The sequence below is a fragment of the Cheilinus undulatus genome, linkage group 14 (genome assembly GCF_018320785.1).
Source record: "Cheilinus undulatus linkage group 14, ASM1832078v1, whole genome shotgun sequence".
In the NCBI taxonomy this organism is placed as follows: Eukaryota; Metazoa; Chordata; class Actinopteri; order Labriformes; family Labridae; genus Cheilinus; species Cheilinus undulatus.
In genome coordinates, this window is record NC_054878.1 from 13,123,932 (window position 1) to 13,146,720 (window position 22,789).

At 37.9% G+C, this 22,789-nt stretch overlaps 1 protein-coding gene across 2 annotated transcripts; it reads left to right on the forward strand.

The window, feature by feature from the left end:
* The first annotated feature begins 8,791 nt into the window (after nucleotides 1-8,791).
* LOC121521653 (protein FAM177A1-like) lies at nucleotides 8,792-15,008 on the forward strand. 2 transcript variants are annotated; one of them, XM_041805777.1, is made up of 5 exons: nucleotides 8,792-8,918; nucleotides 9,191-9,397; nucleotides 9,580-9,646; nucleotides 13,792-13,889; nucleotides 13,981-15,008. In XM_041805777.1, the coding sequence occupies exons 1-5, from the start codon at nucleotides 8,850-8,852 to the stop codon at nucleotides 14,191-14,193; spliced, it is 654 nt and encodes a 217-aa protein (XP_041661711.1). In that variant the 5' UTR covers nucleotides 8,792-8,849; the 3' UTR covers nucleotides 14,194-15,008. The 2 variants fall into 2 exon arrangements, with proteins under 2 accessions (XP_041661711.1, XP_041661712.1); XM_041805778.1 differs by having other exon boundaries at nucleotides 9,191-9,391.
* The last annotated feature ends 7,781 nt before the right edge of the window (nucleotides 15,009-22,789 follow it).

Below are 22,789 nucleotides of genomic sequence, written 5' to 3' on the forward strand. Positions count from 1 at the left end.
AACCTGGGTGATATAGGTCATGGATGTCATTTTTCATGATTCAGAGTGATCTGATTCTGATGCAGTGCCATATGATGCTATCATACATACTTTTTATCCCGCAAGCTATTTTCTCCTTCAGATTCCATTCTAAATCAAATAAGGTGTGTGCTCACTTTTGATAACATGTATTTCATTGGAGAACAGAGAATCATATTTTACTTTATGGGTTTGCCACTTTGTAAATTGTTTAGTTTTCAATGTAAAGAACAAATGACGTACAATGCTGCCCATGGGGGGCAACCATATATTATTCTCAAAGTAAATGATAACTGTTCTTATCAAAGCAACAAAAAACACATTTTATTTTTGTTTTCATGAGTAAAATGCAGCCTGTTTCATCTTGTAACCAAACCCTGAGTTTTGTCTTGAAGGTGCATCTACCCTGAAATGTCAAAAAAATTGCGTTAGAATATCATTATCAGGGCTGAGAGGGCTACTGTCCCTAATCAGCCACATCATTCAGTCCATGCTGCTTTTCAGATTTGATTATTGGCCATAATGCCATAATCATTCAAGACAGACTTACGACGACCTACCTGTGTGTGAAGCGATGATATTTGGTCATGCACATGACACAATTTTAGATGTTATCCACCTCATTATAAGAGAAACATTGTTTATTCATGATCTAGGTCATCAGAACTACATTTCCAACAATCCTTTAGTGTAACAGAGATGTTTCTGATTGGCTGACCTCCTTCAATGGGTTTCTGTTGTCTGTCCTGTTCTGCTGCTATTAGTGGATTTAACTGTCATTTTTCAACAAGACTATTTTAATAGGAAAATAAACATGAAATTGTTATTTTATTAGCTCCCAACTGAACTGATCTTTTGGTTGAGCAATAGCACAACCCACTTCTTTGCAATAATGTGCTTTAAGTTAAGTCAGCTCCAAACTTGTAAAATTGAGTTAAAACTGAGGGTTATCTTCTAATTTACACACAGTGTAAAACCTTCAGTAAGCTATGACTTGAGAAGGCATCAACAGAGCTTGGACACAGAATACCCAAGAGCACAGTGGCTCAAATGGAGGAAGTTTGGCACAACCAAGACTCTTCCAAGAACAGGTTGCACAGCCAAACTGAGCCATCTGGGGAGAAGGGCCTTAACACGAGAGGTGGCCAAGAACCCATTGGTCACTCAGACTGAGCTCCAGAGATCCTGTGTGGAGATTGGGCAAAGTTCCAGAAGGACAACCATCACTGCAGACCTCCACTGCTCTGGGCTTTATGGTGAGTGGCTCTTCTCAGTGCAAAACACTTGAAAGCACACTTGGAGTGTGCAACAAAGCACTTGAAGGACCCTCAGATGAACAGAAACAAGATTCTCAGGCCTGATGAAATGAAGATTAAACTGTTTTGCCTCAATTCTAAATGTTATGTCAGGAGGAAACCAGGCACCACTCATCACCTGCCAAATACCATCCCAACGGTGAAGCATGGTGGTGGCAGCATCATGCTATTGGGGTGTTTTTCAGCATCAGGGACTGGGAGACTGGTCAGGGTTGAGGAAAAGCTAAATGCAGCAAAATACAGAGATATCTGCAATGAAAACCTCTTCTGCAGCACTCAGGGCCTCAGACTGGTTCCCCTTTCAACAATGCATGACTCCAAGCACACAGCCAAGACAACACAGGAGGGACAAATCAGTGCATGCCCTAGAGTGGTCCAGCCAGAGCACTGACTTGAAACCTGAGGAACATTGAGAGACCTGAAAATGGCTGTCCACTGGCAATCCCCATCCAACCTGAGTGAGATTTAGAGAATTTGCAAAAAAGAATGGCAGAAAATCCCAATCCAGGTGTGCAAGGCTTTCTTGTGTCATACTCCAAAAGACTTGAAGCTGTAGTTGCTGCCAAAGGTGCTTTAACTATGTACTGAGTAAAGCCTCTGAATATCTGTAAAGGAATCAGCCAGTAGAAAATTTTCAAAAAAAATTAGTTGCAGTGGATGGATTCAACCAGTAGAGGGCAGTAGCTATGCACATTTTTAACACAAAATGCAGAATTTATACATACTTTAATGTCAAATTTTGGATCCTAACTGATCAACTGTGCTTCTAAATTCCCACAGGCTTTCATTTGATAAAAGTGGGAGGGTTAAGTTATGCTTTAATTCCAGTAACTGCTGCCTTAATATGCTCCTTGTCAGTCTGGACAGACATATTTGCCATCTTTTATTTAAGCACACATGATTTCTCCCCTTGAAGGTGAACACAGAAGCCTGTTACCACTGTGCCTGCTCTTTACACCTGATTTGGTGGAGCTGAATCAAATCACAGAGTTCACCCTCTGTGTTTTGCATGTTGGGAGAAGTTGGGAAAGCTCCAATGAAATCAGATCTGCATGAAACAAGGGCGCCGCAGTCGGCCTGACACAGGTGATTTCACGCCACTTTCAAGTGAATCCAAGAGAGGGCAATGAAAGGTGAGAATCCAATTTTTAAAATGAACCCTCTCTAACAAAAGCCATAATAAACTTGATTTATTCGCTGTGTCTGGCTGCTGTAATTTTCCCTCACAACCCCTGGTGCCTCCCAGAGCATGACTTTGTAGTTTTAAGCCACAGTTAAATCAAATGTAAAAATCATTATTAGAGTATTTCTTTAGCCTTTCTTGAATATTTAGTAGTCTGTTTGTTGTTTTGTGAGAAAAAGCAGCCTTTTTGTGGTAATGAGGGTTGAATGAAGCGAAATAATATAAAAGTCAATTTACAAACACAATATAGGATCATGGGATGTGCAGCTTTTCAAAGTTCAGTGCCCTGTAGCATCACATGGTAGCACTAACCTTTTCCTGAGACATAACCGATGCATCTGAGAGCTTGTGATCTCACCCTTTTGAGAAATCCATACATGTTGACAGCTCAAGATTAATAATGTTTTGTCCAATAAACAGCTGACCAGAGCAATGGTGTGACTGATTACAAATAGGCTTCTTAAATGCCGTTGTCAGTTGTTAATGGAAGAAGAGACGGAGTGAATGAAAAACTGCAACATGGTTTCTAATTTGGACCAACCCAAACAAACCAGATGGGAAGAGGTGAAGCCATAAATCCTGGCAGAGTGCAAATTTAATTCCCACAGAAATGGAGAAAGATGGTAAGAGAAGTGGAGTGTGAAAAAACTCCAGGATATTCTGGGAGAAAGACGAGATTACTTTGGTTTCTAACTGATAAAACTGTTTAAAAATGAAAACCATTTCCTCATGCATCTCAAGCAAACATTTTTGTAAAGCCACAAAATGAGGCTAAAATGCATTTTTTATGGGGAGACTCTGGCTTTAACCTTGGATTACATCATTTTTCAGAGAGTTTGTTCTGCAGTTGGTGGCCTTCCGTAAATTCTCCTCGTTAGAATAACTTTGCAGCCCTCCAGGGTGAGAGCAGGTAGGTAAATTGTGATAATTGCTCCCCAGAAAGAGCAGATTTAATGGTTTCTACCCGAGATTTGCACAACTCAGTATTAGATCCAAATAAATCACTGCAGCTGTCTCAGAGGAGTTCATTACTGTGTTTGATGGAGTTCTACTGATATCTAGTGGTCTTGGTCTATAACTGCAAGTATGAATGGTTCCCATGCTCTACCTTCAACTCAAATTTACCACCACAGAGGCCAAAATAAATATTCACTTTCTTGACTAATATACAGTAGCCATACTTCAGTGGAAACCCCTTTGATACGTTTTTTCTTTTGGTGTCTCTCACAGAAAAAAAAAAAAAAACTAGGCCATAACACTGGACACTTCATGGCAATGTTGCACTGGCATTTTAATCTCCATCTTCAAAACAGCATGTTTACACCACCTGACAACTGCAGAAAAACCAAGATATTAATTTTAACTTTATGTTTTGTACACTTAAACAGCACCTTAAATCACTAAAACCAGAAAAAACATACCTAAAATGTTGTTTTTGTGATGTTTATGTACCAGTATGTCTACAGTAGAGCCACCAGGATAAAAGTCTACAAATTATGGACACTTTTATGCATATTCAGTTTGTTTCTACAATTGATCTGAGCCATCTCTCCAGGTATATTCCTCAATTAAGCCAGCTCCAACCCTGCTGAGTGAAAACATTCCATCAGAATGAATGGCAGTAAATGGGGAAAGATGGGATCTGTAGCGATTTAAAAGCTTAAAAGACACAAACTTAAAGTTGAGCAGTTATTGGAAACCAAAATGCTAAGACCAGTGAGTTATGCACACAAATTATGATTTTTTTAATAAGACCCGTCATAGGAACACTTTAGGATAAACAAAATTAAGGGTGTATATGAGTGTCTGTTCAGTCTCTCCAAATCAAACTGAAAAAACACATCTTGTGGTTGTAGATGTCAGTAACTGACATCACATACCAGTGTTAATTTTGTTGATTAAAACTATGACTAAAAAAGCTGGTCAACTATTTGTGTTCCATGGCAGAGACAGGACTAAGACGAGAAAAAACTATATCTTAGATGAATAAAACTCTGATGAAAACTAAGTTTAGTTTTAATGTCAGGATAAAGAGAAGTCTGTCTGGTGCAGTACGGTTGAATCTATTAATCTGCCGTATGTGCCTTTCTGTATTTTCTCTCCCTGATAGGATTCTGCAGAAGTAAAACTTGTGTCCTGATCAGTTAGTGCATCCAGTTGAATAAAATCTTTCTTCCGTATGAAAATAGATAAAACTGACTAGAACCTATTGGTGGAAATCATCAGCTTTACAGTGTATTGCAGTAGGAAGCTGTTCTTGCCTCCAAGGGGGCGGGGGAGTCTGTGCCATCGCATGAATGGCAAATTTAAATCTTTAATTCAAAGTAAGAATGTACTGGGATAGAAAGATCTGCCTATAGGACTCTGAGATGGAAATGCCCTGTGAAACACATAAGGACAAAAGTCTGCCTGACCAGTACACCAACAGGGAGTGTAATGACATTGTATTCAAACACATGTATTTTAAGATGCAGTTGGCCTCCCTTCTGCAGCAATAACAGCCTTGACAATAACAGCCTCTACTCTTCTTGGAAGGCTTTCCCTAAGATTTTGGAGTATATCTGTGGGAATTTGATCCCATGCATTCTGTAGCGAATTTATAAGGTCAGGCAGTGATGCTGGACAGTCTGTTCCAGTTTATTCAGTGCATAATGGGGTTGAGGTCAAGGCTCTGTGGGGGCCAGTCATGTTCTTCCCAAACTGAACTCATTAAACCATGTCTTTATCGTCCTTGCTTTATGCGCTGGGGCACAGTCATGTTGAAATAGAAAAGGGCCTTTTCCCAACTGTTGCCACAAAGTTAGAAGCATAGCATTGTCCAGAATGTTGTTGTATGGTGAAGCATTAAGATTGGCCTTCATTGGAGATAAGGGGTCTAGCCCAAACCCTGAAAAATAGCCCTTTACCATTATCCCTCCTCCACCAAATTCCAACTGTGGCTCAGAAGGCAGAATTAGTGATCCTACAGTCACATGCCAATTAGCTCCACCTCATTGATTGGTGGCATGTAAATGGATATGTGTTTTAAAGGAATTAGCAAATACTGATTGCCAATTCTCCATAGCAACCTTTGCGTGTGTGTGTGGAATAATTGTGAATGTGTGGGTGTGACCTGCAGTGTAAATGTGTTTTGAGTCATCAGATGACTAGAGAAGCTACACAAGCTCAAGTCCAATTACCATTACCATTTACCATGTCACAGTTGGCACAATGCATGCAGGCAGGGAATGTTCTTACAGCTCAAGATTGCCCTTCACTGTAGATAAGGGGCCTAGCCCAAACCCTGAGAACATCCCCATACCATTATCCCTCCTCCACCAAACTTCACAGCTGGCACAGTTCTGTCAGACAAGTAACATTTTCCTGGCATCTGCCAAACCCAGACTTGTCCATCTACCAAACAGAAAAATGTGATTTGTCACTCCGCAGAACACGTTTCCACTGCTCCACAGTCCAGTGTCAGAGTGTTTTACACCACTCCACCTGACACTTGGCATTGGACTTAGTGATGTGAGGCTTGCATACAGCAAATTGAGAACTCTTCAGCTTTGGAACCAGCAAAGAGTTGGAGAGTTTTCAGACGCCATGCACCTTAGCCGAAAATCAAAATGTTTGCAAATGAAGACTGCATGGCTAGGTGCTTGATTTTATACACCAGTGGCAACCATGATCTGATTGAAACAGCTGAAAACAATAATCAAAAAGGTGTGGCTAAATACTTTTGTCCATATAATGTAGGTTGGGCCAAATATTCCCATGGAACATAGTATTTTGTGATATTTATGTAAACTCAAGCCATTTTCAGTACCACTACAAAAAAGTCAGCTCATAATTTCATCATAAATATATGACTTCTTGCTAATATATCTAATTCAATGCATTCTGACATGCCCTGCATATTTTACCTTAACTTCTCTGTGTTTTCCCAGGTTTCTGCTCAGTTTTCCTCCTCCATCTCCTCCTCTTCATCCCTGTGATGTATCTCCTTCAATATGACAGTCACAGAGCTGTAATGGTGGTATGAAATGATGCCCCCTCTGTGCCATCTTCAGAGGTAGCAATGGATGCATGCAGAGGCGAGAATGGGATCATCTGAGCACAACACTGCGTGTATGTGCAGGTCTGACTGTGTCTGTGTGGAGCTCTGTGCTGTACTCTCTCGCACTCCCACAATGCACTGTAAATTAACAGCCAGGCACACCTGATACATAGCTGTCATGCTATCATAGAATCACCACGAATGCCTTAAAGTGTAATGACAGTGGAGCGCGGTTGTGGAAATTCACTGTGAAAACATCTGATAGGTCTGTGCCTACCTGTCCTGTCCCTGCTGATCTGATCATCCTCATCACTGGTGGCCTATGTTTTCGCTCCTTTAGCTTACAAGTGTGCCTACAAGACCTGCAAATCTGACAGTGGATACTCTAAATGTTCAGAGGGGGGTGGTGATTGTTTTGCTTTCCCAAAGCTGTAAAACCAAGTCGAAGAACGTTGAATCTTAGCCTATTAGCACATTAGCTACTACAATGGCTCAACAGCTTACTACAGCCAAATAACATCCTCCACAGAAAACACCACAAAACGTTACCACAAAGCAGCAGTCAGTTAACTTAAGACACCAGCATTAGACGCTAGGTTTTAAAATCTAATTGGAGGCTTGTGCATTGATTGTCATATGCCGATGAACTCAATTGTAACCACTTTTAATTTAAAGCTAAAAATCCAATCATCATATTTTTTCCACTTCTCAGTATTTTATCCCCACTTACACTGCCTTGCAAAAGTATTCATACCCCTTGAACTTTTCCACATTTCTTCGTGTTACAACCACAAACGTGTAGATATTTCATTGGGATTTTGCATGATAGACGAACACAAAGTGTCACATAATTGTAAAGTAGAAGGAAAATCATACATAACATGGAGTACTTTTGCACACCACACTTTTCAGATTTTTATTTGTAAAAAAATTTGAAAACCATTTACAATTTTCCTTTCACTTCACAATTATGCAGCACTTTATTTTGATGTATCATGTGAAATCCCAATAAATTTACATTTGTGGTTGTAACATGAAGAAATGTGGAAAAGTATAAGGGGTACGAATACTTTTGCAAGCCACTGTATGTCCTGAATGGCCACAGAGTTTATGTATTTTATTGTTCATTGCATGAGTCTTTGGGAAACAACATCTAGTTTTTGAGACTATTAAACTTTATAACTGAGGCACAAGTTTATATCGAAGATGTTGGCATGTGTGATTTAATTTCTCTGCCCCTTCTCATCTGCAGTCACTTCACATTTCAACAAAAAATAAGTCAGAGTAGACCTCATATATAAATATAGAGGAGTACAGTTGAAATAATAAATGTATTGCAGCATAACATCACTGTTTGTTTAATTAAAGAGGCAAAGCTTGAATACATTTGAAAAGCCTCCTTGTCAATTAAACCAACACACTTGATCTCTGGCAAAGTTTGGTTCAGTTAGATGTTATAGCAGTCTTGCACCAGCTGAGGGCAGAGTTGGAGCAAATAAAATACATCATACGTTGTGTAGATAGAAGCAAAGTAAAACAGTTGTTACATCCATGCTTTTGTGTCTGTTTAAATATGCACATGTGTATAAAAAGATGGTTAGAGGATGTTTCCTATCTCAACAGAGTACACAGTTCTTCATGCTAAGAAGAAAAAGGTCATCTGCGGTGCAAATACTGTACAAGTTTAATGGATGCATGAAATAACAGTTCCTCAACAAAGCAGAGAGCTAGCATGAATATGTAATATAAATAATAATTTAACCATGCAACTAATGTCAGGCCTATCTTTAAATTTATTATTATTATTATTATTATTATTATTATTATTATTTTCATTGGAATTAATATTATAACATCTAGATGGGATTTACTGCTAAGATAAAGGTAAAATTCTAAGTAGAAGTAGCCGATTAAAAGCAGCATTCTAAATTAAAACTATTTGACATTATGCCAATATTTAAAAATTCTCATTGAAAAATAAATAATCTTAATATTGTTTCGTAAAACAAATTAAAAAAAAACGTTATTCCTAAACTACCGGTTATATGAAAACTGTATTTACCAGTACTCATTAATTACGCTTTTGAAAAAGATGTCATTGCATTATTTGGTATACGTGTTAAAATAAATATATTAAAGAATGAGCGGATCAGGATTGGTACTTCTTTATTCTAAAGGCATCTCTGTGTACGTCACGCTGCGTAAGGATGCACGGTACTTCCGGGTGTCGCCGCGGAGGAGAGGCGTCGTTGTGGGCGCAGCAGCATCCACAGATACAAAGAAGACGACGACAATGGCCGATATATCTTTGTATCTCACTAATGTTAATGTGTCTATAGGACAGACCATGGAGGTGCAGCAGGTCGGTAAACAGCTCATTATTTTACTTTTACGTCGTGTTTATTTCTGTGTTGTTTACGTAAAAGACGTTGATGATGCTCGTGCCAGCTTCTTGTCACTTGTCAGTTGTGTGATTTTTGTGTGGTTCGTGAAACAACATGAGAAATGGGTGTAGTTTGCACGCATTTTCTTCCTTTTAGCTTGAGGTAAAAGCCGACTCCCTGTAGAAATGCCCTCATGATAACACATATGCTCTTGCCTTTATTTTTGCTGTTGGTGTCCTCAAACACTCAGAGCCCAAACCAGGTTAAAGACTTTGAGAGTGTGGAGCTGGGGGAGTTGAACAAGAGAGAGGAGCAGCAGAGGGAGAAGGTTCCTCGAAGGATCATCCATTTCTCCAGTGGAGAGACCATGGAGGAGTACAGCACCGATGAAGAGGAGGGAGAGGACAAGGAGCCGGAGAGGAAAGACCTGCTGTCCTCCCCGGTCGATGCGGTGAGGGTGAGGAAAGGGTGGAGGGATGGGGAATGTTTGTGTGTGGCTACGAGGAGCCAAATGAGGACAAGAGGCAGTGATGGAGGGTGGGGGCAGAGTGTATTCAAATGGGGGGAAATAAGAGATATAGCCCTAATCGTCTACAATTATTAAAAGCTGTCTTTATTGTGTATTTGTTTGTGTTGCAGTCAAAGTTGACATGGGGTCCATACTTCTGGTTTCACATGTGGAGAGCGGCCACATCAACCATCTCAGGTTTGTTCATCACTGAAGCTTTCAAGTGACACAAAGCTGGCAACATAACCAGTATAATAACCACTGATGCATTGGTTTAACTTCAGTATGAGCCAAAATCAACCCTCTTTACTAACATCCACCAAATGTGAGATGAACAGATAACAGTTATCAATGCTAATCTGTGATGTCCAATCAATTATATTCTGATATCTGGGGTGTTTGTAGCTACTGAATCAAATTAAAGTTTTTTGCAGGGCAGAAGTGATTAATCAGACCAGTGAAAACAAACCTCTTTCCTTGAAGCCTCCCCTTACTTGTATCTTAAAACAATTGAGCCCCCTAGGACCCACAGCTATGAAGAGGTGATACATTTCTGTCAAAATCAACATCCATTTTAATTGTTTCATTGCCAAAACCCCAAGAAAATAGTTCAACATGTTTTTCTTACCAAAAGACCTTTGCATAAATCACACAAATCAAGTGTTTCATTATGATTTTAGTACACATTTGTAAATTTACTTTTGACAACCTCAGAGCAGACAAAGTCTCACCCCACCACTGAGATCTCTGGCATCCCCACTTTTGGGTCATGGACCCCAGGTTGGGACTCAATGAGTGAGACAAACTCTGATCTGTTTTCAGGGTCAAACTTGAGAGAAAATGTTAGCATATTAGGAGGCTTACGCCAAAGAAATTATTTAAAAAAAAAAAACAAAACCAGTGGTATTAGGCCTAATTGTCACCGTACATCTCTAAAAAATAGATAAAATCCACAACATACCCGATACTGCATGTGCAGTTTTCAGAATGTTTTCTATTAGATACAGCATGTTGTAAATATTATAGCTGTTATTTCAATGATTGATGGTAATGAAAAGCACTGAAGCTTTGTAAAAACTTAAGTCTAGGAATATTCCAACTACAAGCTGCTGTAGGCAAAACCAGAGAGAATTCTCTTAACTGTGCAATAACATTAGTATTTTTGTATTATTGTGGCATTAACAACACATATGTGCAATGTCGACATTGTTAGAATTATTAGAAACAGGAAGTCACACAATATTGGGTACCTGGTACTGTTTTACATTGTTGTGATTAAAAAAACAGGTTGTTTGTGCTCATACCATTTAAAAAATCAGAATTCTGGTTTACAAAACACTGATGCCTAGCAGGGGTGGAAAACAACTGGTTACATTTACTCTCAGTGCTGCATGATTTGGTAATAAAGTGCAATAGAAATTATTCTGAACGATATTGGGATGTCCGTTTGCAATTACAATATTGTAATGCAGTGGCATCATGAGTCTGTTTGCTTGGTTGTCAATGAAAATGCTGAGAATAATGATAGTTTTTAAGTTTGTATCTCTCAACTCAGAACATAAAAACATTAAGCATCATTAAAAATACAAAATCATTAGTTTTATACAGTACTGCTGTCAAACAAAAAGTTTTTCCCTTTTTTTTTTAAATAAAGGCACTTCTTCAGAGTACAAAATGGCTCTGTCATTAACTTAAAGGCCTTTCTGCAGGCATTTTTGTAAACCTCTCAAATACTTCTTAATACAAATAATTGCTAACTTTGATGCTGTTGTCTAACTGCACAGTCTGACATTGCAATTGTGATTGCACTACAGCACTTTTGGTGTACTTGTACTTTTTTCAGCAGTTTTTAAAATCAGTAATTTTACTTTAACTTAGGTACATTTTGGTAGAAGTCATGCTCTTCCTTGCATTTCCAAAATCATTAATTACTCAGTGAAAAAAATAAAAATCAAAAGTCAACACTGGGAAGCCTAAGATTTCTATCAACAACATGAAACGACCTGTCACTTGGCTTCATCACTTGACGATCAATAGCATATATCAAGACAGTTATTCCACATTACAACCAACAAAAAAGCTGTCGTATTTCACCTTATTACAAATCTGTGACTCTAACAACAACCTGCTTGGAGATTCATATCTTGTTGTTATTGCAGATTAAAGAAAGATCATATTTTCTATATGACTGCCTTTCGCTCTAACTTGTGCAGTTTTATAGACCCGTAATTTTCCTTCTGCTTTGATAAATCTTAACTAAACTAAATGTTTTTATTTTATTGCCATAGTCTTGTACCCTTTTCACCTCTGGGTACAGCAGTCTAATTTAGAAAATCTGATTAAAAGTTATAAAAACACATATTTTAACACACTTTAACATCATGTACATTGTAACAAATATGTCATATTTGGTCATAAGGTTAAAAAAGTATAAATGTGTGACAAGAATAATAAATAGGAATTTAAATAAGATTATGATTTTGAGATAGTGGTGATGAACTCTTGTGTCACAAACATGACAAAACATTTACAGCGTGGAGCCACAGATACAAACAAATACCTTGATTTGCATTGTTCTAGGTCTGACTCCTCAAACCAAAGTGGCTCCATATGACTGAGGTTGTTTTCCCTTTTTGGTTAAGCCTACCAGCCTACCAGCCTTTTTGTCATCTTCTTTTAGCAAGGGTGTCTGCAGGGCAAGGTTGTTATAATTAACTAAAACTAACTAAATAACTAAAACTAAAATTCAAAAATCATTTTAGTTAACTGAAACTAAATAAAAACTAAGCTTTACCAGAAAAACGAAAACTAACTAAAACTGTATGGTGCGCTTACAAAACTAACTTAAATAAAATAAAAATGGAGACAAAATATCCTTAGTTTTCATCTTTGACACAACTATACTGACTGGCCCCTACATACTAGTCTGGGGAGTGTAAAGCTGCCTGATCTGAATGGTTAAGACTTCACACAGTGGTAGTTTTATGTCTGGAGTTGTATTCAAACATCATCATTAAGTAAATAAAATGAAAAGTGAAGAGGAGCCTGTTAGAATATGTTTTTAAAAATGTATGGCACTCACTCAGCCCTGACATCTATCTGCAAAAAACTAAAACTAACACTAAAACTAATAAAAACTAAACCAAAACAAAGCATTTTTGCAAAATAAAAACTAAACAAACAAACCAGCAGTCAAAACTAATAAAAACCAAACTGAAATCAAACATAGAAAGTGAAAATGAAATAAAAATAAAAACTAATGAAAAATCCAAAACTATTATAACCTTGCTGCAGGGTCTTATAAAATATTTAAAGTTGATAAACCAAAATAAAGCCAAAATAAAAGCTTTTAAAATGTATCAAAAAGTCCCAAATGCAAGACTGCAATGTCATTGATTTTGTAGTTTTTAAAGCTGTTGGTCATCCAAAGAGTTCGTAGGCTAGTTTTTCTGCCTTTTTTTGAGAAATATATTTAGATTTTGCTTCAAACCATATCCCATCCTGCTGGTCTGTCAGTGCATACTTATGCAGCTATCAGTACAAAACATGTAACTGTGTCGTTAGTGTAACAGGTTTGAAATCTTAGATGTGATAAAGTGTTAATGTGTATGACGAGGGTCTTAAAAAAAGGTCTTATTCAGTGTCAGATTTTCTGTGCATATCGTGATAACTCTTTTGCTTCTCAGACAAACTGGATTATGTGCCCACTTAAATTGTGAGAGCTAATTTAGGGAGGGCCAGAGCTCATTCTTTGCTGTATAGGAGAGGAAGATACACTTTATTTACCACACATATAACAAGTACAACACAGCATGGGGTACAGTTATCATGTAATCTTGATGCTCATTTTTTAATGATCTTTAGAAGCCATAATCGAAGCTGAAATTGAAAATCTATTTATTGGCCAGCACCCCATGTTACCCAGAATCATCTCTGTGGGGCTGAAGGAAGCAATTCAGCTTAAAGACCAAGGCAAAGTTGAAAATGTTTGTGCTTTATATCCCTAGTGTATGAAAATGTGTTCTTTATGAGGACATTTATTTGGTTTAGAACAAGTGTTTGCTTTAAAAATGTCAGATTTTAAATTGTATATTGTAGACTTATTTTGGAGTATTAAATTTAGAGCAAAACAATAGATGCTGCAGATATAAAGCCTAGCGTAAGGAAGTTAAAATGGATTGTCATAAAATAATCTCATATCTTACAAACATTAAATGCTACTTAGCCTGTTCTTTTCTTCTAAGTCACTGACTCTCTGCATTATTCACGATGAAAGCCAAAGCAGTGCTCATTGTATGCTGCTATTGTATTGTTTGCAGATTGATTTTTTCCTATTTTTTCAGCCTGTGACTACCTGGGTGAGAGGATGGCCTCCCTGTTTGGGATTACATCAGCCAAATATCAATATGCCATTGATGAATACTACAGGATGAAGAAAGAGGTATGTCGCACTCATGTTTCTGCAGCTGTGAATCAATTATATCGCTGTTTTGTGTTTGTTTACCATCTGGTGTGTTTCTTTCTGGTGTCAGAGGGAGGAAGAGAAAGAAGAAAACCGCCTGTCAGAAGAAGCTGAACAATCCTTCGACCAGCTGCAGCCTCAGGGGGATGAAGACGAAGCCATCACAGTGAGTGACCTGCCAGAGGTGGCTGACCATCACCCAGACGTGACCTATCAGGTGGAGAATGAAAATCAGGCACCTTCAAGCACTATCACAGTCCCTGCTATCGTCACAGCAACCTAACAGCCCCAGAGAATAGACGTTTGGTGATTAATTGTCTGTTTGTCGGTTAAAGCAGGTACACTGTCTTGTTTCACTGAGCACCGTTTGGTTTGTGTATTGCACAGATGTTGATGGGTGAAGCTGCTTTATTGTGGACAGCAGTGGAGGAATTACTCCATGTACTGCTTCCAGTCCCTTTGTAACAGAGCAGCAACTGATGAAGTAACTGCTGAATATGGAGAAGCATAAATAGATATATCTGTCCAAAGGAACACAAGTTTTATGAAAAGAAAGACAATTTGGGTAAGAAAAGTTTTATTCAAGTGCCAAAATGACTCGTCTGCACAATATTAGTTGTCCAACTGACCCTTTGTGAAACCCATAAATCATCCTTTTTCATGGCCATTGTTGTCACGCCCCATCCTCTTTGGTTATGTTTAGGTTAGACAAACTCTCTACTTGCTGGGTTCTTTACCATTCAGGGCAACTGAAAATATCCTTTTCTGACAAAGTTAAAGCTATAAGATTCACTTCTAAAACTTGTTGAGATCATTTAAACTGATTCCCATGTCTCTGAGGCTCGTAATTGTGCACTCATTTGTGTTGCCAAATGTCATATTGTGCATATTACACTGAAGTCCCACACTCATATTGGCTCCAGAAATGTTTACTGATTAAGTCCAGAGGTAGACGACATACACACAAGTTTTTTTTCCCACACCTGTTCATTATTGACTAAATTCAGGTGTTTGAATCAGACTCATTGCCACAGGTGTATAAAATCAAGCACCTAGCCATGCAGTCTCCATTTGCACACATTTGTGATCCTAAATGGGTCATTCTGAAGAGCTCAGAGACTACAAGTGTGGTGCTGTGATAGGATGCCACCTTTGAAGTAAGACAGTCGATGAAATTTCATCCCTGCAGGATGTTCCACAGTCAACTGTAAGTGATATGAGAAAGTGGAAGCATTTGGGAACAACAGCAACTCAGCCACCAAGCAGAAGATCACATAAAATCACAGAGTGGGGTCAATGACTGCTAAGGCACATGGTGCGTAAAAGTGGCCAAGACTCTGTTCATTCCATAGCTGAAGAGTTTTGACCTTCCTCTGGCATTAACATAAGCACAACAACTGTTAGGCAGGAGCTTCATGAATGACCGAGCAGCTGCGTGGAAGCCTCACATCACCAAGTCGGATGCCAAGCATTAGGTGGAGTGGTGTAAAGCATACCAACACTGGACTCTGGGGCAGTGGGAACACGCTGTGTGGAGAGATGAATCATGCTTCTCCTTTGGGCAGTCAGATGGATGAGTGTGACTTTGGTGGATGTCGGGAGAATGTTGCCTGTCTGACTACACTGTGCCAACTGTGAGGGTGTACTGAACTGGAACCAAGATTGTGAGCCAGGCCTTCTTGTCAACATCAATGCCTGACCTCATAAATGCTCTACAGAGTGAATGGGCACATATATTTTCACAGGAACACGCCATTCAGTGTCATTACAGTCCCCATACCAGCTGCTAAATACTTTTGTTTGTATAGTCTATGTCCGTAGAGGCAAAACAGCTCAGAACTAAGGGAAGACAGCCAGCGTTAGCTGGCATCACTAGCATCAGACATTGGTATTATTTAAATTTTGCCAAGGGTTAGGTTATCTTCATGTACGTCACTGTACCTATGTCATTCTTCTTTCATGGAGGCAAAGTTTCTAAAAGATTTAAATCAGTTTAATATAAATAAGTTAGTCAAATCATGGACTAGTTTTAATAGATTCAAATGGGAGGGAGCCTGGCGACAGGAGATTTTGTCTAATCTAGCAACAGTATACAAGGAGAGAAAGCCTTGGCAAAGGGTTTGTCTGGTTACTCATGACTGACACCACAGTGGCTGACTGAGGAAAAAAACATGCTGTTACCAATGTTAAAATTTATTTCCAAAAAACTTTGGTAAAAGATTTGATTTGATTAATTTGTTGTGGTTTTCCAAGAAAAAATGTCTAACATTTTCTATTCACAGCTTCTAAAATTTAAATTATTTTTCCTGAATTACAAAGATTACTGGCAGTCTGAAAATAGAAGTAATTATAGGCATCACTGAGCTCAGCCAAATTCTGATGAGCAATTCTTATAAATGACATTTTCTAGACCAGTGGTTCTCAATTAGTCTAGCCTCAGGACCCTGCACCACCTCCCTGCAACCCAAATTTCTGAAAATTTTCAACAGTTCAAATTTATATTCATGAAAATGCTGCAATTTGGACCTTCGATGGAACAAAACATATGCTTAATCAAAAGACAGGAGAAAGCAAACATGTTTAAATAAGACATCATTGCAGAACCCCTGAACACATGCATACATTCTTTTAACTCCATTTACATTAATAATACATCCTAAAGTCCTCTGTATGTGATGCACATTTTACATCAGTTTTCTCATCTTAGAAATTTTCTGCATCCTTTTTATTGATGTAGTATACCAGGATCTGAGTCTATGTAAAACACATCCTAACAGTCTGCTTCCCTACAATCACTGCAGGCTGAGAGCACAGCTACCGTATTATAGCTTGTAAATTTACAAACTCAAAAACAGGTGAAAGGGCAAAAGCAGATGGTACTAAAAGAGAAGCTGCACAGGAACTGCACATTGCAAACTTAACTGTACACAACAGAAATTGTCAAGAAGACCTTTTAAACCTTTTCCTTCTGGGAAACTTAACAGAGCAGAATGTGGCCTATGAACCCATGGCAACTAAGGCTGGCCTTACACTCGACGACTTTGCTCAAAGTTTCAAAACTCTATAAGATGGTTTTTCAGCAAGTTGCTGAGTTTTTAGTCACAGACTAAGATTTTGCAAAGACTGGGGGTCACGAACTTCAAGACTAGAATAAGATTTCTTTTGAGAAAAAAAATAAAAGCAACTTTGCAAGTTACTGCAACAACCGAAGAATTATCCCTGATACACTTCAGAATAAAAGTACCCTTTGAAAACGAAGAAACAAACTGATGGGGCTTTTACTTTGAAAGACCCAGTGAAGGCTTCCTGTACCTGTCATGTCAGCCTGGAATGAGTTAACAGACATGATACAAACACAGGTTCAGCGAGATCTGACTGCAGCTCTGAGCAGAAAGTTTTTCCATCTTTTGAGTTCTGAGCGGACATTCAGCATCCTCTGACTGAACTATGCTCACATCCATGTTTTGAAAAGTTAACCGTTTTAACGTGTTCAGGCACAGCACTGGCTCCCACTGGTTCTTGATGACAGTCGTGTCATTGACTAAACGATTTTGGATAAGACAGGACTAAAGACTCACAACTATATCAAACACGTTTGTTATTATCGGAGGAAAGACTGCCTTAGAACTGCTTGGATCAAGTGTTATGACCACCTTGCACCTGACGACTAGGATCATGGGATCATCTGCAACTTTAGCAAGACTCTCACTTTGAAATTTTGTCTGCAACTTTGAAAAATCCAATGAAAAATCACTAGTCGTAGGGCCACCTTGATATCCCAGATTTTATGATAACTTTTAGTTGTTTCTTAAAGATTTCAAGCAAATGGCAATTTATCATGGATACACCAGCTATGTAATTCTAAGATTATCAGAAAAATAAATTCAAATCTTGAAAGACCTACTAAATGTACTTGTTCTCTTAGGACAATTGAGTGAAATGAAATAAATGGATGTATGTTCGCTAGAGGTGCCGGACAAATCCATTCACGTCAGAATTGCTTATTTTTATGTGTATGACTCTAAATTGATTCAAATTTTCCAAGAAAATATTTTTTTATTACATCCTAAGTGTGTTTTTAACCGCAGACCCGATTTAAGTATTTTCCTCGGTGTACCATGTCAGACACAGATACTGCAGGAGGTTTAGGGCTCTGTAGCATTAGCAGCACTAGCTCTCAGTGTTGGTAATGTTTACTGTGCTGGGTCTGACATACTTGGTACTGCCTACACTGTCTATGGAGCCTTGAGTTACTCAGCCTGTCCCATTTTTCCCAAAAGAAAGGTTTTAAGGCTCACTGTGGATTCTACAATCCTAGGTATGAGGAAACCTGACCCAACGTTTCTGTTTGCTGTGCTAAACTAAAGTACCGTAGCCTACTTAAGGAATGGTTCATATGCCTGAATTAACATCATACATACACTTTCAACAAGAGTGAATATCAGCCAACAAGAGCAAGAAGTTTTGTCTGCTCAGATTGTCAAATTTAGATTTGCACATATCTGATACCATAATGTTTTCATCAATGAAACAGTTAAAATTGGTGTTGATTTTTGACGGAATAGTTTCGCTTTTTAATATGCATTTTTGGGGCAGGCTCAGTAGGGCCTTCAAGGGAAAAAGTATGAGAACCACTTTTCTAGACTAGACCTATTAATAGTAAGTTAGAAATAAGTATTAGTCATTTCCAGCCCTACTTCTTCCATTTTCCACCGCTTTTGCGTCATCAGTTGCTGCAGCAGCCGTCCAAACTTGAACATTCAATGTGGAGTGAAGGTAAAATGTTTCTCCCCTGTGCCTCTGATGGACCAGACACTGTGCCTAAATCATCAATACAGCCAAGTCAGTAACACATCTGGACAGAGCATACATATTTGGAAACAACATTAAATAGTTTTAGTCCAATCAGATTTTATGAAGTATTGAGGCAAAACCGTCATTGTTCTGTCCAGATCTGTCAAACCGGTGCACCCTCGGTACATGTGGCTGCACCAAAGAGCCGGCCAGGTTAACCCTCACACACATGTTAATTTCCTGTCTTCTCCATTTGTATTAATGCTTGAGTTGCACTTGATGTCTGTGTGGGAGCACTGAGGTCATGAAATCATCTGTGGACCGAGTGACTGATGTTTAGCTAAAGTCTATTTAATAAAACGGGTTTAGTTGTATAATTCTCTTAACATCTCCTCTGGACTTCAGCATAGTGGATGTGTGAACACATTTGATACTGGCAGGGAGCATTGTAACACTAAGTCTGTATAGAGAAATGCAAACTTACATTTTTAACTGTTTTAGTACTGTTTTTTGATATTTATGTATTTATTTTACTGGACTTAACAGAGCACTTAATTTATGTGTTTTATATTGGTTTGTAAAGTAACACTCTAAGAATAAAGTCAGTTATGTCTTTATTTTAATGTCTCTTTGTCTTTTATATTATTATTTTACATTAAGCTTTATCATCATTTTAACCAGGTTTTACATGATCAAAAGGAAGCTCCTGATTCATCCATCAGTGTTGGCCGTTCTGTTTTTTGGTCTGCTGGTCAAGACTCTTGGTGTAGCTACTGTCAGGGTGAGTGATGTGAGGGATTGTCTGGTAACAAAGAGCCAGTGTTGCTGCTCTGAGGTCAGAGACCCTGTCCACTCACTGTACAATGTGTCCTTTGTCAGGTCAGGGTGGGTTTCTGTGGTCCAGAACGACCTTCGCAGCAGTCACGCCCTCACTCATATTTACACACACAACAGTCTGAATCAAAACCAGAGAACATGAAGTCTTTTAGCTTGGAAGGTGGTTGACTGGGTGAAAAACTACGGTGCAAACAATCATTGCTGTACTTCATAGTACAAAAACAAATGTCTCCATCTGCTCTGTTGTCATTCTTTAAGATGGTGTATTAAAAAATTGTGTTTTTTTTCAGCAGAGGCTCATCCAGCTTGTGTCTCCTAGCCTTATGAGATAAAAGAGGATAGTGAGTCAAAATTATATGGTAAAGGTCCAAATTCTATAAAATTTTAATAATATATGTAATATATAATTATTTCATTATTTTGACTCATTATCCTGTGATTTTTACTTTGTATCTCAATTTTTAGTTTTTCATCTTATATTTTTTTTATTTTGTTGCATAGTAAGAATTATCATCTCATAATTTTGACTTATTATTTCATAATTTAAACTTTTCACCATAAGTTTGTCTCATAATTACGGACTTTTATCTATTTTTTCACTTTAAACCTCAGAATTTTGATCTTACATCTACATATTTTGACTTTAAATCTCAGAATTTTGACCTTATATCTACATATTTTGACTTTAAACCTCAGAATTTTGATCTTACATCTACATATTTTGACTTTAAATCTCAAAATTTTGACCTTATATCTACATATTTTGACTTTAAACCTCAGAATTTTGATCTTACATCTACATATTTTGACTTTAAATCTCAAAATTTTGATCTTACATCTACATATTTTGACTTTAAACCTCAAAATTTTGATCTTACATCTACATATTTAGACTTTAAATCTCAGAATTTTGACCTTATGTCTACATATTTTGACTTTAAATCTCAGAATTTTGACCTTATATCTACATATTTTGACTTAAAACCTCAGAATTTTGATGTTATATCTACATATTTTGACATTAAATTCCACTATTTGGACTTTTTATCTCACATTTTTTACTTTCTCATCTCATATTGTTTGCATTTTTGTCTCATAATTTTCTTTTCAAATCTGACCTTAAATCTCACTATTTTGACCCTTTTTTGCCATTATTATGATTTTCTCTCATTTTTAAAATCTCATACCTCTGACCTTTTTCTCACAACCCAGACATTTCATCCCATAATTTCAACTTGCTGTCTCATAATTTCAACTTTTTATCTCAATATTTTGGCTTGCCATCTCATGTTCTTGATTTTTTTTCATTCACAATAATGAATGAAAAATTAACATGTATTTTGGCCTTATAAATTAACATGTATTTTTGACCTCATCCCATAACTGTGACTTTTTGTTATGATTTTGATTTTTGTATCTCATTGTTCAACAATCTGTCTCATAATCATGACTTACAATCTAATAATTCAGACTTTTTATTTCATATATATGACTTCTTTACTCAATATTTTGTCTGAAGATTTTTTTAGCTGCTAACCATCACATTTTTTCTTTTTAAATTACAGATAAGGGATTCCATATTAAGTAGTTCACCAAAAAAAAAGCATTTATTTGCAGACATAAAAACTGCAATAATATGACCTGCTTTGTCATCAGCACAGACAAAAATCCACCTGTGTTATTGTCAATACAGAACATTTCCCCCATATATACCGGCTCTTGCAGATACCTGATTGGTTAATACAGTCTAGACTAAAAATATAAGGAAGCCATGAGACCTATAGAGATACCAACCAATGTATAAAAACTCTACATCTCCATGTAGAATCTAGAGAGTTTGATATTAAACTGGCAAAGTTGTGCAGTCCCTTACTAGTCCACTAGAGGGCAGTAGTGGATTTGAAAATGGGACTTTCTGGGGTTACCAAAGGCCAGTAACTTTATTCAAGGTCAAGCAACAATGACTGTAAATAAACCAACATTGATGCGATAATAATAGTAATAATAGTAATTCCTGAGCAGTGATCCCTGGTATAAGGGCAACAAATCATGTAGGAACATCAGAAAACTGTAAAAGTTTAAGTAAAATGTTATATAACACATGTTGTTAATGTTTTGTCTGTTTAAATTTAGAATAAGGTTATGAAAAACAATACTAATGTCAGTTTCAGGTTTATATAACAAACTGTGACCACAGCGGTGCAGCAGAGAGGACTTTTTTTTTTATTTACACAGCTTCCTTTTGGCCAACATGAGCCACACAACCGTCATCAGGCAATCAGTGATGAAGAGGGAAAATCCAAGCTGAGAATTCACAATGCCATTCCTTGTGACTGACTGTTTACTGCCACAGTCATAAATGAGCACAAACAGTCGCTAAAATATGAGCTTGAACGTCCACATCTGTTCTAAAGGGTCCGTCCCAGACTTCAGCTTCTCATGCTGGATCCCCCCGCCTGTGTGTCCAGGCGCTGGCCTCCAGCCGTCTGCTGCTTCAAACATACCTGACATTTTTGCGGGCTGTGAGTGGTGGGGGTGGGGAGGAGAGTTTACAGAGCGTTTTCACTTCTGATTTAGTCAAAGGTGGTCCATGAGTCAAAGCTGATGTCCTAAAATCTTTCACACCACCTGACTGCTAAATGTGCTGAAACAAGCAGTGTTGATGAGTGAAGGGGCACATGCCGCTTAGTCACTCACAAATTACTGTTAAACATGAGTGCAGATTCTGCTACTGCTGCAAAATGCCCAGCAGAACTATCATGTACCTGTTTCTCTGTATTAAAAAAGTTCAAGGGAAGTTAAAGGCATATACACCTTTTTCAGGAAACATAAGCACTACTTCTGCTGCTAAAGGAGATGTGTGCATTAAAGATACAGACAGAGATAAGACTGACAGTATGTTTACATGCACAGTTAAGTTACATATGCTATATGGACAAAAATATTTGCTCGACCATGACACCAACAGAGACTGAAATGCCATTGTACTTAAATACATGTACTTTAATATGGAGTTGTCCCCCTATACCAGCCTCCTCTCTTCCTGGAAGGCTTTCCACAGGATTTTGGAGTGTGGTGAAAACTGGCAGTGAGTCTGTCACATCACTTTGGAGGAATTTTGGCTCCACTCTACTTTGCAGAATTGTTTTGATTCAACTGCACTGGAGGGTTTTCGGCATGAACGGCCTGTTTCAGGTCATGCTACAGCATCTCAAACAGATTTGGGTCCTGACTTTGACAAGACCACT